Genomic DNA, 15,420 nt, shown 5'->3' on the forward strand with positions numbered 1-15,420 from the left:
AAAAAAAAGCAATAAAAACAATAAACCAAAAAACAAAAACCATACTCAAACTATGTATATATTGTCACGGAAGCTGCAAAGTAACTTGCTCCAGTGAGCAATTTGATTCTTTTATTGACATTCTTTGTCTGTTGCATCCCAAAGGGTCACGAGGAGAAGTTTGTTAAAATGAGTGAGAGTGCTTGGATTCTTTCTTTTTATCTAGCAGACAATCTATTTTTTCTTCTTCTACTGAGGAGAATGGAAACTAGGAAGTCAATTTTTCAACTGGTATTATTTTTGTGCCTGTCTTTTTATGCATTTTGTTTTCATTAGTATTTATTTATATCTATTTTTAGCTGTTTTGAAAACGTATGGTTTTGTAAACTGTAAAGCCAAAGAGCACAGAATTCATATATGCAACATTGTAATTTACAGAGTATCTGAGTCTCGGGCTAGTAATCTAAACAGGAAAAAAAAACCTTATGTGAAGAGCCAGCAATAGCATAAAACGGGGGAAAAAAAACAAACTGGATGTTTTGGGGAAGAGCTAGAGGTAATATTTGCAGTTACTTTTTGCCTCTGCAGTAACACTTTCTTTACTCTCTCAATAAAGTCATTGCATCCAGTGTCTTTTAAAGAAGACACTATTGAGAATTGAGCAAGATTTCCTGAGAAGTCAAACCTGATCTTTTCATCTGTTTTTTGTAACAACAGCAGCATAATGTTGAAGAAATGTAATAATGCAGCCAGTGATACAAGTCTGCGGAGCAGCTAGATAAAAAGGACCTTGGCAGAAATGGATCTTGGGGTCCTGGTGGACAAGCTGAACAGAACAGCAGTCAGCCCCAGTGAATGGTAAGGACAACCACAACCGGGTGTTAACGAGAACACAGCCAGCATATTGAAAGACGTTGATTGTTGCCCTCTACTGAGTACTTGTATCTGGAAGCTTTGGCCTGCTGACCCAGGAAAGACATTGACAAATTAGCCTGAATCCAGCAGAGGACCACAAAGATATTCATAATACTATCCCTACTTCTGAGCTTTCCAGTACAAGAAATGAGCTTTTAAACTGGAGCGAGTTCATCAGAGGGCCACCAAGATGGGAAAAGGGCCGGAACAGCACCATGTGCAGAAAGGCTGAGAGAATTTTTATACCTGATGACAGTCAAGCAATGGAACAGATTGCCCAAAGAGGCTCTTGCAGTCTCTATCATCAAAGGTAGTCAGTACTTGCCCTGTGTAAAGTCCTGAGCAATCTGGTTCTGACTTCATAGTTGACAATTCCTACAGCAGATGGTTGGATTTGATGCTCTGAGACCTCTTCCAACTTGATTTTTTCTACGATAATACGAAACACCAGTATTTCTCCCTTTACTATGCCTGTTTAAAGACAAACTATTTAACTTCCTCTCCCAAGGTCTTCAATTGCACTCTTCCAATTCCATAGTATATTATGCAATAAAAAATTGTCTTTGAACAATTGAATTGTAATGCAAAGAAAGAAAACACAATTTCTAGAATCGAGGAGTTAGTAACAGGAATGAGCATGCAGTCTCAGCAAGAATCAGCAGATCTTGTAATTTTAACCCCAGAATTTTTGCAAAGGTTGATGAGATTATCCACTGATTTTTTTTATTTTTATTTTTTAACCACTCAAGATTTTTAATATCTCATTGAAGGAGGAAAGGCTGATATAATAAGTCAGAATTATAAGTCATTAGGCTCAAGAAATGGGTTATTCATATTGACAAATCACAGTTCAACAAGCCTCTTACGCACTCTGTGAGGAGAAAACCAAAATAACTTCACGGCCACTTCCCACTTCATCAGAAAGCATTTTAGAGCATTCTACTATTTAGAGGTCTTGTTTTTATAAAATTAAATGCATGGACGAGTTACTCTGTAGTACTTTGTGCATTTCAGATTTCTAATTCTTTGCCACTATAGCATGAATATGAATGATACAGTGAATGAATTTCATGTGTGATACTAGCTATGCAACTACACCCTGAAATCAATTTTTATTCCAGTCAAATAAGCCACACTATAAGTAATTACACAGTTCTTCCATAAGCACTGCTTTTATCAAATCATTTACTGTTGAAAATACATCTTTTCCAGTACATCTTCCCTCTAGTGGCTCACAAAAACATTAGCTCTCTGTCAATTTCATTACTGAAACAGAATCTAGCAAATACCATAAGCTGAGACAGAAACATCTGTAATTTCATTCAACTGTACTGCAAGCCTCCCACACTGTATACCTTACTCTAATATCAGTTTCTTCAAATCCTCAGCAACATTTTCTATAGTATTTGCTGACAAAGAAAAGCATTCCAGTTTGATGCCATGTTGTTTTCCAAGCATTTTTTCAGCCATTTTTTACCATAGCAGGCAGAATGAGTGCTTCCCTAATTCTTTGCATTTTTCTTGTAAAGTTTAGTGAAATTTTGTAAAGCACTATGTATGTGGATTATCATATGATTTGAAACTGTTGAAAAAATTGTAGAGGTTTATTTTCATGTTCTTGTTGCTTAGCTTTTGAATGTCTTGTTAATCACCATAGCTTCTTATGACTATTAGCTTGAGGCATCCAGGGCGAGAATCAGTGTTAACAATAATGTCAATCCACATTTTAAATAGTCTTAATTATTATTTCTAAGTTTTGGGGCCAACTTCTAGTCACATACGATTATTTTTGTTTTTCCTCATAAAGTGACTGATAAAGAGTACTAGCAGTAGGAGATGCACAAGCTCTGCCACATTTTTGTTGTTTGCTTGTATTGACATTATCAGCATTATCTTTGACCTGCAGTTACGTTGCAGGAATCTTTTTAAATCGCTTGTCTAATTGTGGCGGGTTGTTTAGTAAAAACTAGATAATATAACCTGTAAACCAACTTCACTGAGTACACAGAAACCGCAATACATTGCAATGTGCTGAAAGCAAATGAATGAGTAATTATATGACAGGCAGCCTCTCTGCATTGTGGAACAGCAACACTTCCCTCAGGGCGTCTTTTGAACTGTACAGGACTGTCCTGACATGAAGACGGTGTAAAGTGTAATTTCTACCTTTTTTAAGATAAAAAAGAAATGTAAGTTTGGCTATTTTTTTCATGCATTTCAACACATTGTCTTGGGCACGCATTCCTCTTCAGAGACTACTGCTCTAGAGCACCAGGTTTTTTCAGTGCTATTTTCCAGAGAAACTTCTTTTTTAAACCTATGAACAAAGCTACATGCAAGAAATCTCACATACTCTAGCTTCTCTTAAATCATGAGCATATATAGCCTGCTGAAGCAATGTATATTTTACAATGCTTTGGAGAATCTAAGGCTGAAATAATATTCTATACACAAAATTCTAATACTGGTCTAGCAGAAGCTGAGTATTACTGTTTTAAGAGACTATAATGAAATGCTGGAATTAAATAAAAAACAGATACAGAGATTAAATACTGCAGTCGATGAATTATTAAAAGACTTTGGCATTGTTCAATTTACCAAGTAAGGCTGCCCAGTGAAGAGGAGTTCGAAACAAGTTGTCATATGATGTCACATTGCAGCCTTCGTAGGAGGTCAGGACATCAACAACTGCCACGTTCCCATCAGCAACAGCAAAATGAAGTGGAGTTCGTCCTTCATAGTCTTGCCAGTTAAGCAGAGATTCTGTAGGTGCAGCTTCCTTTAAGAAAAAATAAAAATACAAAATTCAAAAAGTACTCAAGGCAAAGAGAAAAACTATGCACTCTTCACAGATATTTCTGGAGTCTCACAGAGATAAACTGTCCTTGTTCAGTAGAATATAGCTTTATAAACTATGGTTTTGTCAATCTGTAATGCAAGTGACTTTTTACATATATCTTTAAAAGACTATCTCAGGATCCTGTGAAAATAACTACATCCTCTCTACTTGATTTTTCTAAATCAAACACAACATACCTCTCAACATACTTTTCTCCTATGACACTCTTCTTTTAGACAAATTAGTCTTATAGCTTTGATTATATTACTTTTCTAAGCATTTTAAAACCATGTGACTATCAGAGTATTTCCTCCAGAAGTGTCAAGCTGACAGGATAAGAGAGAGAGTACTTCAAACAAACATATCTACTTGTAATGAGCTTAATTTTGAACATAAAGTCTTTAAAATACAATGATTATTCATTTGAGCATGTAATATAGCAATTAATAGATACACATTCATCACATTTTATTTGAAAATATGCTAAATTTCTTTCACATAAGCCCCCATGGTATATAGATTTATATTATGATGATTCCTTCTCATCGGCTTTTTTTCTAAACAGACCTCTCTTCAAAAGAGCAGATTCAAATGATCATCATTTTAGCGCTGCTGAGATCTCCAAATGGTGAAAGAGATCTCCAAATGATAAAGCCCCACACAAAAATAACTCCAAACTTCATCTTCCAGAAAAGAAAGCAGTAGCTCAAGAGAAAGCAGTAAGCCAATCAATAGAAATTCAAGATGCAGAGCACCAAACATCTAGAACTGAAGAAAGAGGTCAAAGTAAGAGCTTAAATAAACTACAGGGTCTAAGTCTGCTGTTCTATTTCCAATGATTCAAAACAATTCACTGAAGTCATGTGCAAATCTTGTGCAAAAAAGGAAGAGAGTCTTGAGATTTTTACACTACAATGACTTCTGTCAGTAGAATGGGTTTTGAACCATGATAACCAAGAAAAAAGATCATCCTGAAAATAATGTGCCACACTATATTCCGTAATATATGAAACAGGAGGGAGAGACTGTGATCAGCAGCTTGTTAACAAAACAAAGTAAGTTCCTGATCTCCTTCTCTTTAAAATAATTCAAATTTTTCCTATAGACTTTATGAGGTACACAGCTACATTGTAAAATTACTTGTATTTCATTATTTGAAATGCAGTAAGCATTACACAGAAAACTAACGCCAAACACTGAGAACATTAAATCAAGCAGCAGAAAGTCAGGATATGATTTCTACCACAATATTAATCTACAAGGCTGTACATTCTATATTTTCTATTTAATAGATAAAAATAAATTCAATCATATTTCTTAAGTGCCATCTGGCTACATTAATACTGCAGAAGGAATTTCATCTGCAGTGCCCTGATTCTTTGCATCTTAGTTTTTTGAAAACGTCAATTTAGACTTCCTAATATTTAATTTTCTGAAGTGAAACATCATATATTTTCTATATTGTATTTAACTGATATTTGTGCTCTCACTCTCACACACCTAAAATATCTGATGCCATTTTTTATATCAGTAGTATTAGCCATGGTTTACTAGACCAAAAAAATTAAGCTACTTGAAACATATTGTCATTCATTACTATATCTAGCTGCTAGCACAATAACAGATGATCTATTAAAAACACAGAAATTGATAAATATGAATCTCTAATTAAAAATAAACTCAAACTTGTTACATGCAAAAACCACAGTAATCAAAGCATGAATATCACTTATTCTATTAAGCATTCAACTGCATTTTTCTGAATCTTTACAGTGGAATGCTCTTCCCTAGTTTTAGTAGTGCTCAGAAGCAAGCTGTCACTAGGCTTCATTTCTGTCTATCTAAACTGCTCAGCAGAGGGAGTATAGAACCCACTGCTGGAAAATCAGAAATGATATTTGAGAATCACTTTTAAGAATCACTAAAATCAAATGATATGCACCAGAAGAAAATCTGCCTGAACAAAATGGGCAAGAGATAAGAATTATTCTTCTCTTTACCTGTAATTTATTGATGTAAACTAGAAAACTTAATTTTGAACCTTCCAAAGCAGAAGGCCAAATGAATGAACCCTAAAACTCTCTTGGCTGAAAGTGACTGACATTCTACAGAACATATCCAATGATCCATAGCATCACTTTTTCAAAAGAAAAAAGAATCTCTTAATGATAAAATCACTGTTTACGTTCTAGTTTAGAAGTACTCATGTTTTCAAATTTTTGGCTACTTGAACAAAAATTTTGTAGGAAACCTCTTGCCCACATTGAAGAACATAATTTCTTTGTACTGTAAGTGCTTCTGCTGTAGAACCAGCTATAACTGAACTGTCATATGTCATTAATATTTTAAGTACAGTACACAGAAGAAACAGAAGCTACACATTTTTTTTCCGTAGCAATTAGAACAATGGAATTGCAAGCAACAATGGAAAGTGCTGTATAAATAAATGTCATGTCTCTTACCATGAAGAATAAACAAAGAGAAGAGATACAAAACAGAGACAGAGTACTAAGCAGTTGCTTCCATCATATTAATGGAACTATATTCTGTTCTTTTCTCCTTAAATCTTCCCAACGTTTTTCATGTAACCAAGCACTGCTGAATCTGGAAAGGTGGAAAAGGAAGTTGACCATGAGAGGACCTCCAGATGAGAGTTTCTCTCTACTTCACACGTTTAATTTCTAAAAACGTAATTGGTTCCATTTTCACTGTATTTCATGGATTCTGATATTAGATGCAATCAATTGTGCTTCTTTGCCACCACTGTAAACCAAACTTTCTTATTTAGCATTGAGTTGAACTCTTTTCATTATTGTTTTTACAATCCCAATGGGTAAGTACTGTGTGAACATGAAGTAGAATGACCATTCTTACTTTTATGGATTTAAAAACAGGAGACAACAAATGGACACATTCAGATGGCAGTGCACAGAAAACCAAGACAGTATTTTTCAGCATCACACACTGTGGTCTCAATAAAACCAGCAGCTTAACTTCTGACAAGGTTTTGTGCAGCAGCATAGAACAATTCTAAGTAGGATGATAAAGAAAAATCATTTTCTGTGGAATTCTTCCACAGTATTTAAGATAACATGACAGAAACAACAGCAGTGTTATTTTTCATAACTTGTTCAACAGCAACAAATGCCACCAATGCACGTTAAGTGGTGGTAGATATCAATATCTGAGCGCTATCTGAGCAACAGCACGTAGCTTACAGCACTCTATCAAGAAAGCATAAAGTCTGTGCTGGATACGACCAAAAATAAAAAAGGCCAACACAACAGAAGGGCAACAGTGACTTTGTCAGAGTCACAGGTCTTTCGCACTATTGTCACTACAAAACTCTTCTGGTGAATTTAGAAATACCATTATGTAAGTTAAAACAAAAAATAATAAAAATTTTATCTGTATGGATGCATGTGTTAGAAACAACATGAAGAAAGAAGCTGAATGTCTAGAGTTAACCTGGATGTTCGGGCTTGGCGAAGTAAGAGAATCAAGGGTAATGCTTGGGCAATAGATTTGGAGCTGGGTAATATGATAAAAAGCAACTAAGAAAGGAGGGCAAGACTGTAAGCTCTGCTTTAGTTTTGTTGCCTTAACACTGCCAAGCAGGTATCTAAAAAGATAGGTAAGAAAAACACTTAAGTTCTAAGACATGACAAGATTTTACTAATGGGTTAAATTCAGAAGCATGCACACAAAAAGAAAATACTTAAAATACTTTTATACTTAAAAACAAATTCGATCATCAGATAGATTATCCAGTAATAATGTTTCCTTATCATCAACTTTTACAGCATATTCTGGGAGCTAAATTGCTTTTTCATTTAAACTTGTAATATCTTATGCCCACTAATAAGCACACGTAGTTATAACAGTGCAATATGAACAATTTGGTTCATACAGAAATGCATAGAAAAAGACTAGAGGGACACAAGAACATGCCATTTTGGCTCTCAGAGGAGAAAACAAACAAATAATAATAAAAAAAAAAAGCACCAAATAATCTTGACGCTGTTAGGATTCTGGATTACTTAAACAGAGACTTTGAAAACACCTTTAAGAAATGACAAATATTTTTGAATTTTCGTAGTACACCTTCCTCCTATTTCCTCCCTGCCATATAGGAGAGAAGCAAGTGAGTGTTTATGTGTGGGCCTTGGTCCTCACATAATTGGCTGGGGTCAATCTGTGTTTAGAATCATAGAATCATTAAGGCTGGAAAAGACCTCAATGATTAACTAGTCCAACTGCCCACCTACCACCAATGTTGTCCACTACGCCATGTTCTTGATCATGTAAAATTTGAAAGTCTAAACTTTAATCCAGCAATCTATACCTACTTTTCAGCAAATTTATTTTCCTAGTGTGGCAGAATAATAAGATGGGATATATAAATTAAAATTGGTTTAATCTTGTTTGTAACAATTTAGAGTGAAATTACAAATATTTTGAATAAACAAAAGTAATACAGAAATCACATTAATAAAACACTGGGAATTTTTCAAAAACTATTTTTATTGTAAAGCATTTCAGCAAAGATTATCAATGTGATTTAGGTAAGAACCCACATATTTTCACATGCCAGGGGTAACTTTTCAGCTTGCAATATAATCAAACAGACACAGAAGTCATAGTTAGCCTACAACCAATGTGTTCTTCTGAAAAACATCTGAAAGGCAGAGGTGTAGAGAGATTGTTATATTGAGTGAAAATTAAACTGAGACTTCTGTATCCTTTCAGGTTAGTGAAGTTTAGAGATTTACATGGAACAAAAAATCAAGGTTGAAATCAAGCTAAGGGCATTATTTCAATGTACTCATTACAGCTGTCAACTAAAGAAATGAAATTAGAAAGAAAATATGATATCAAGGAAGAATTATTAAATATGAACAGAAAAAAAACTCAAATGAATTGACCAACAGCTGACTGATCACTGATCAACTATTTCCTAGAATTCTAACTCAAAAGACAAAATTTGGTATTACAATAGTTAACAAAAAAATAAACTTTCAAATGATGACGACAAGACACACAACAAAGAACTCACCATGCAATTGAGACGAGTAATGTGTTATGTTCATTTTAAGTAGGAGAACTTAATGAATAGTTACACATATGAAAGTGATTAGAAGCATACAGGTTACACACAATTTAGAGCAAAGATATTCACTTATAGAACATGGAAGAAACATCCTTCAATATGGCAAAAATATCTGAGATGGTTTCTTACTAACTTCTAGGTATCAGAAAATGATTTAACTTTTCGGTGGACTCAAAAGAAACATTTCAAGAAAACAATAAATATTTCTATCACAGAAAAGTAATAAATACCAAAAGGGTATCATATTTTCTTACCAGAATACATTTCACTGTGTGAATTGCACTAGGATCCTTATTGTTTGCTGCCCAGTGAAGTGGAATTTTTCCTTCAATATCTGGGATTCCAATATTTGAATCATGTTTTATAAGAAGTTTCACGTGCTCAGGGTTATTGTAGTAGGCACTCCAATGCAATGCAGTTTGCTGGAACATAATAATCATATTTTACAAAAATGGTAAAGAATACATAGAAGATGAAAATCAAAATTTGTTAGAACTTGAAATATGATTTAATTATATTTTCACAGGGTAAAAAAATATTTGAGGTCAGAAGGGACCTCTAAAGATCATCTAGCCCAGCTCTCCTGCATCAACCAAGGATGATGCTTGCCCTTCTTTGCTGCAAGGTAGCACTATTGGCTTATGGTCCACTTGATGTCTAGCAGAACTCCTAGGCCACGCATGCTCAACCCACCACCCGCATGTGGCCCAGCCCAACTAGCAATGCGACGCAGGCTCTGCCCCACACCATCTGCCCCAGCTGAGGCTCTGCCACACCAAGCAGCCTAGTCGGGTCGCAGGAGCACACCCATTGCTCAGCAACAGTCAAGTGTCAGTAAGCTATTAACACTGAGTTGCAACCAAGGCACAGGGAGGGTGCCATGCAGTGCCTGCTCAAGTTATAGCAATAAAAAGGGTACATTTTGATCCACTGGCTAAACACAGTCCTGTGAACAGCAAAAAATACGCAGTCTTCCTTTCCATTCTGATAAAAGAATTTGAGAACAGTTCTCAGGATTGCTGAAAAAAAATTGTATTTTTTTTTGTATATTTGCAACTGCGTTTTCAGTTGACATAAATATATTACCTGAGAATCACAGAATTGCAAGGGTTGAAAGGGTCCTTGAAAGATTATCAAGTCCAACCACCTGCTAAAGCAAGTACCCTACAATAGGTTGCAAAGGTAGGCATCCAAGACAGGTCTCCTCCATAGGAGATTCCACCACCTCTCTGGGCAACCTGCTCCAGTGCTCTGCCGCCCTTACCACAAAGAAGTTCTTCCATGTTTGTACAGAACTTCCTACATTCGAGTTTTAGGCCATTGCTCCTTGTCCTTTTGTTACACACCACTGAGAAGAGCCTGGCCTCATCCACTTGCTTCCCATCTCCCTTCAGATATTTATAAACATTAATCACACCCTCCCTCAAGTCTTCTTTTCCCCAGGATGAACAGATCCAGGTTGCAATTCTTTGTGTTCCCGCGCAGGATGTGAATAAGCCACAACCCCATCCCAGTTACCTTGGAATTCTGAGCTGAGCTGAATTCCAAGATGTCTGGAAACTACAGAAGGAAGGTTACTAAATGATTTGCACAAGAATCGCTAAATTGAAAAAATACTTAATGTAGGGTAAAGATAACAGTTCTGTGTTTTTCAAGTATGCAACAGCCTCTCAATACTGGTGTCTGGTAGAGGATATTCTATGCAGATATAGGCATTAATCCCGGGTAAAATCAGCTTTAAACAACAATAAACAAGCCATCTTTTGTTATACTTCAGTAAAAAGGACTGGCAGTAAATGGAACATCAGTACCTAGGGTGAATGACAACTCAGAATCACAGGTTTTTAAAAAGAACAAGAGTCCTATTCATTTAAGTGAAGAGTAGCTATTACTCAAAGATCTTTGCTACTACAGCTTGACCTAAATCTAAGCCACACCATCTTACATGAAAACCACATTGAGAAGTTCTTATGCTTGAGATGTAAGTATTTCTGGTAAAAAGCTAATTGCTTTGTATGAGGATTCTTTGACTATGGCAAGAGGATACTATACATGGCACTTAGCCAGCCAATAGGGTAATGTAATCAGGTGCAGCAATTTCCAGCCTAGAGAAAATACTGGACCTTGGTATTAAGCAATCATGTCCAGGTTAGAATAATCACTTGAAGCAGGTCTCAATAACTGAGCTTCACTACACAGAACTCCAGTGATTAGTTAGGTTTTCTTCAATTCAGATATTTCTCAGAATGATATAAATTAATGGAAAAACATATCAAAAGATTATTTTCTGCTAGAGCAAGATGGCACAGAATATTGACACTGGACACTGATTTGTTTTGAACAAAGGTTTTGACATTGTCCTTTATCACTCAGAATTCCACAGGCTGAGTATGATTGAATCTAATCTATATGGACCAACAGCAGTCCAATAAAACACCAAGTAGATTTATGCTCATATTGCTAATACCTGACACTCAGTGTTTTTCACATGTGCTATCAACGTTCATCATTACAAAAGCAAATGTTAGTATATTAATAAGTAATCTACTGAGCAGACACATCCCTCCCAATTGCCAAATACTATCGGGTTATAAGAAGCAGAATCATTTTATTTCCCCCTCTTTTCCTTACCCTCACACGTCAGCAAAATATTACATAGCACTTTGATTTGAAATTGGAGAGAAATAACTGCTGCAAGACATTTGTGTCTAAATTAGCATCCCTTAATAGTAAGACAGAATGTGTGAATTTACTATCCTAGCCTTTACACCTCTCTAAAGGAAGAAGGCAAAAGGAGCCTATTCTTTGTGTTTGTTTAGGCTTTGGGCTGTTATTTTCGTACCATGGTAACATAGTATGATATTGAAATTTTTTGTTTACTCAGTTGCTCACTGAAAAAGAGCTCATTCTAAGACATAACTAGGGGGGCTGCAAGAAGTACCCCACATACAATGACATATAGCCTAACACCAAAGCATGTTCAATCCACTGCAGTCTGTCAGAATTTGAAATTAAAAACTTCTTGCAGTAGAAGTTTGAAAGAAGCTAACATACGCCATTTCTTAAGCGAAGCTAAAGCTGACAAATGCATATGGGCATAAAAAGGTTTCACTGCTAACAAACCAGAGCAGCTTTCCCTTACGGACTTCTCTCACAATCTACTTCTCAACCAGTTACCTACACAGAAATAAACGTAAAATACAGCTATTCTCTGACATTTTCAGGAAATAAATTTGACAATCTTGATGCATACAGCTGCAGTAAGGGAAATGAATAAGCTATGTGCCAACCAGGGCTGAACCTGTTGGTCTCTGTTCCCAAGAGTGCCTGAATTCCATCCTTGCTACTTTGACTACTCATGACTGGAACTGGAATAGAAGTGCTCTACGTTTTGTGGAAAATCTGGCAATGCTTTAATACTGCTTTGGAAATCTGTTGAACAAAAAGCAAGGTCCCTAAAAGGTTTTGGCTGGTTTCCAGATGCTTTTGTTAATTAATTATCGTGGTCAGGAATCAGCATGACCTCTCCAGACTGAATGCTGTAATTACAGCCAGGGTTTCCACGATACATATTAGAACACCCTGGAAGGCAAACAGCTGATTGCTAGGGCACAGGCTGCTTCAACTCTATTGTCTGGAGAAGACAGGAGATTCATTTGTTGGAAAGAGAGCCTGCAGATGTCTTATTCTGCTTCCCTGATGATAGAATTAGATAAGGATTTTAGAGTTTACACAATGAAACCGCTAGAAAACCCAGTTTTCTTTCGATACAATAAAAACAAACTACATGAGATACGAATGATGATATGACGATGCTCACTAAAGCCAGTCTTGCCAAATTGGTATGTTAATCATGAAGTGATACAAGTACTTGATTGGAGCACTGACATTTGAATCAACGGTAGATCAGTGCCTAATGGGAAGATTTTTTGCATGAGTTCCAAGATCATTTACAAATTGTAGAAAAACAGCTTTTCTTCTGAATGCTTACAAAGTCTCCATTCCTCTATTAGTTTAAGTACTCTGAACACAAGTGTCAGTGAACTAGCTACAATTAAATTTTACATTATCATTGGGAAAATGTTAATATTGTTAATGGTGATCACTATAATATCCCTGATTGTTGCTAATTCAAAAAATCAGAAAAATTTTGTTAAACTACTGAAATAATTTTTCCCACACAACTGTTTTTTGCAACTTCAATTTCTAAACCCGCTACATTGTCTTAAAATAAGTAATACTTTTTACCTTGTTTCTGTCCTGGGTATCCACTTCTCCAGGTGCCATGTGTTTTAGCAGCAAAGCTAAACATTTGGGGCTTTTGTGACGTGTAGTTAAATGTAACGGTGTCATACCCTCTAAATCCTTCTGCATCCAGTTCCCTCTACGAGCCAGTAAAAGTTTCATGAAGCGATAATTTCCCTGGGTAAGGAAAATTGGGAGAAATTTCAATTTATAAAACAAAATGACAGTACTGTTTTGATATATTTACTGTTGCATCACAACAACAGTACACCTCTATTACAATAAACAACACCTCTGAGATTTGGAAACCCATAAAAAAGATTTTTAAGAAACCAAAATGTTAAGTTCATATCTTCTTGTAGTAGAGTGTAAGACCTGGCTCACCATGTAACAACTGAAATAAAACCATTAGATATGGCTTCAGCAGACGGACAGATATCAGATAGGGAATAAAACTAAATATAAGAAAGAGTACAATTTTCAAAATGAGAATAAGAAAAATAACATGAAATGATTTAGAAAGAGAAAATGAGCTCATCTGAATGAGTAAAAAAAAAAATCGTTTCTTACGATTTTAAACAGAGATCTGTATGTGAGTTTTGATCTACTGCGTGCATGATGAATGGATGGTACAAGTAGCCTTGTAACATTCATTTCAAATACTTAACACTCTGGACTTAACACGTTTTCAAAGGAAATAACATAGAAATACTCCTGTGCCTAATAACAGGGTGGATTCCTCCTCCAAAAAAAACCAATTTATTTCTCTTCTCAAGTCATCAAGGAAACCTTTCAAAAATTAAAAATATTATCATGCAATCATTAAGAAATTGTTGCAAACTGAGCCTTGATTTGCTTCTGTCCCTACTTGAAGGTTATCTCCCACATAACTGAAATGCTACATAAGATATTTTGATGCTTTCACTTCAGTACCAAGCACACTGGTTTTTTTCTGAAATTGCTCTCAGCAGTTAAATTTCAGTGGAGGATCAGCAAAAGAGATCTGGAATAGTAACTCAATAAAGCAAAATATTTGAAGTTAGAAAAACTTGCGTGAGCGTTTTAAACATCTCCATTCTTTCAACAACTTACCTAAAGAGAAAGGAGTGAACTGTTTCTCTGTGTTCCCCAAAATACTAAGTTTTGTCAGCTTCATATACTAACAATTAAAATATTAATTAACCAAAAATACAATGAAAAGAGAATGTTCAGGAAAGGAGAGAAATAGTGCTAATTCCACCCACTCAGGGATAAGCTGCAGTACTTGATCAAGCTTTAATAGACAACATACGCAGGAAAGGTGACACACAGACCAACAGAAGTCATATCTTTGTATTCTTCTGCTTATGGAACAACCTGCAAATTAACATGTTCCAGTCTGTTATAATACTTTCACAAATTCTGTATGCTAACTTAGTCCCTTTACATTTCCCTGGGAAAAAAAAAAACAAAACAACCAACAATGGGAACAACAAAATGTAGCCATGTGGACAAGTGGAAGCAATTGTAAGGAATGGAAGTACTTCTGTATATCCTAAGACTCAGATTGTGAATCAATTTGTAGAGATGAATCCCAGAGATGCCCACAGTATCCAGTGCCAGGGTGTACAAATATTTCTGTTTCCTCTTTCAAAAAGTGGTATAGCAGCCTTAAAGAGTGGAAGGGCAAATTTCACACGTTACCGTTCTGGTCTTTGTCTAATAGACTTGAGCTCTATTTGAGCAGAGTGGATTTGATCAAGTATGCCTAAAACAAATATATGTGACTATTTTATTCCTGTTAAGCTATTTTATTTCAAAATAAAAACCAGGGAAAACATATCATGAATATGCTCAGCCAAAATAACTTTTTTCTCCTTCCACAGTTTGTTGTCACTGACCCCTGCTCTTCAGTGAAAGCCCTACTTCTGCCAAAAATTCCACTACAAACCCGTGTGCAAATGCAAACTTCTGTTGCCAGAGACAGTCAACAGCATTCACAGCAAGGTCAGCAAGTAGCGAGTGACTAATTCTCTTTTTTCTGCTCGATATCACAGGAAGCATAACGTTAGCATTCTATCATTTTAACACACAGACATGCACCAAGGCATGCACTGACATACAGCTGCAGAACAGGAAAACATTTGCACAGCTACTAATCCATGCAGAACACATACAATATGAACTAATAATAAATTTGAGGATGAGTTAGGGACAAGAAAATTTTCCATTATTACCATCGTATTTTACAGGTAAACATAAGAAGAATTTGTAAAACTCATTAAAAAAGGAAAAAACTACCAAAAAATGCAGTGTATCATGCTGTGGTTGGCAATTATATTGGGGAAAGACA

The 15,420-nt window shown here is 35.6% G+C and overlaps 1 protein-coding gene across 2 annotated transcripts in view; it reads right to left on the reverse strand.

Annotated features, from left to right (window-relative positions):
• Window positions 1–3,448: 3,448 nt before the first annotated feature.
• The window catches only part of LOC104910204 (inversin-like), a 37,383-nt gene continuing 25,411 nt past the window's right edge, over window positions 3,449–15,420 (reverse strand). Inside the window, exons 3-6 of one of the 2 annotated variants that reach the window (XR_002113198.2) lie at window positions 13,092–13,265; window positions 9,098–9,265; window positions 6,196–6,337; window positions 3,596–3,673 (exon numbers count right to left, since the gene is read on the reverse strand). Coding sequence is in view for 1 of the 2 variants with exons in the window: in XM_019613889.2 (XP_019469434.1) it covers window positions 3,464–3,673; window positions 9,098–9,265; window positions 13,092–13,265 (552 nt within the window). In the remaining variant the exon portion in view is untranslated. Of the gene's footprint in view, window positions 3,674–6,195; window positions 6,338–9,097; window positions 9,266–13,091; window positions 13,266–15,420 lie in introns of both variants that reach the window. The other variant, XM_019613889.2, reaches the window with a different exon arrangement.

The sequence above is a fragment of the Meleagris gallopavo genome, chromosome 3 (assembly GCF_000146605.3).
Source record: "Meleagris gallopavo isolate NT-WF06-2002-E0010 breed Aviagen turkey brand Nicholas breeding stock chromosome 3, Turkey_5.1, whole genome shotgun sequence".
Taxonomy (NCBI): Eukaryota; Metazoa; Chordata; class Aves; order Galliformes; family Phasianidae; genus Meleagris; species Meleagris gallopavo.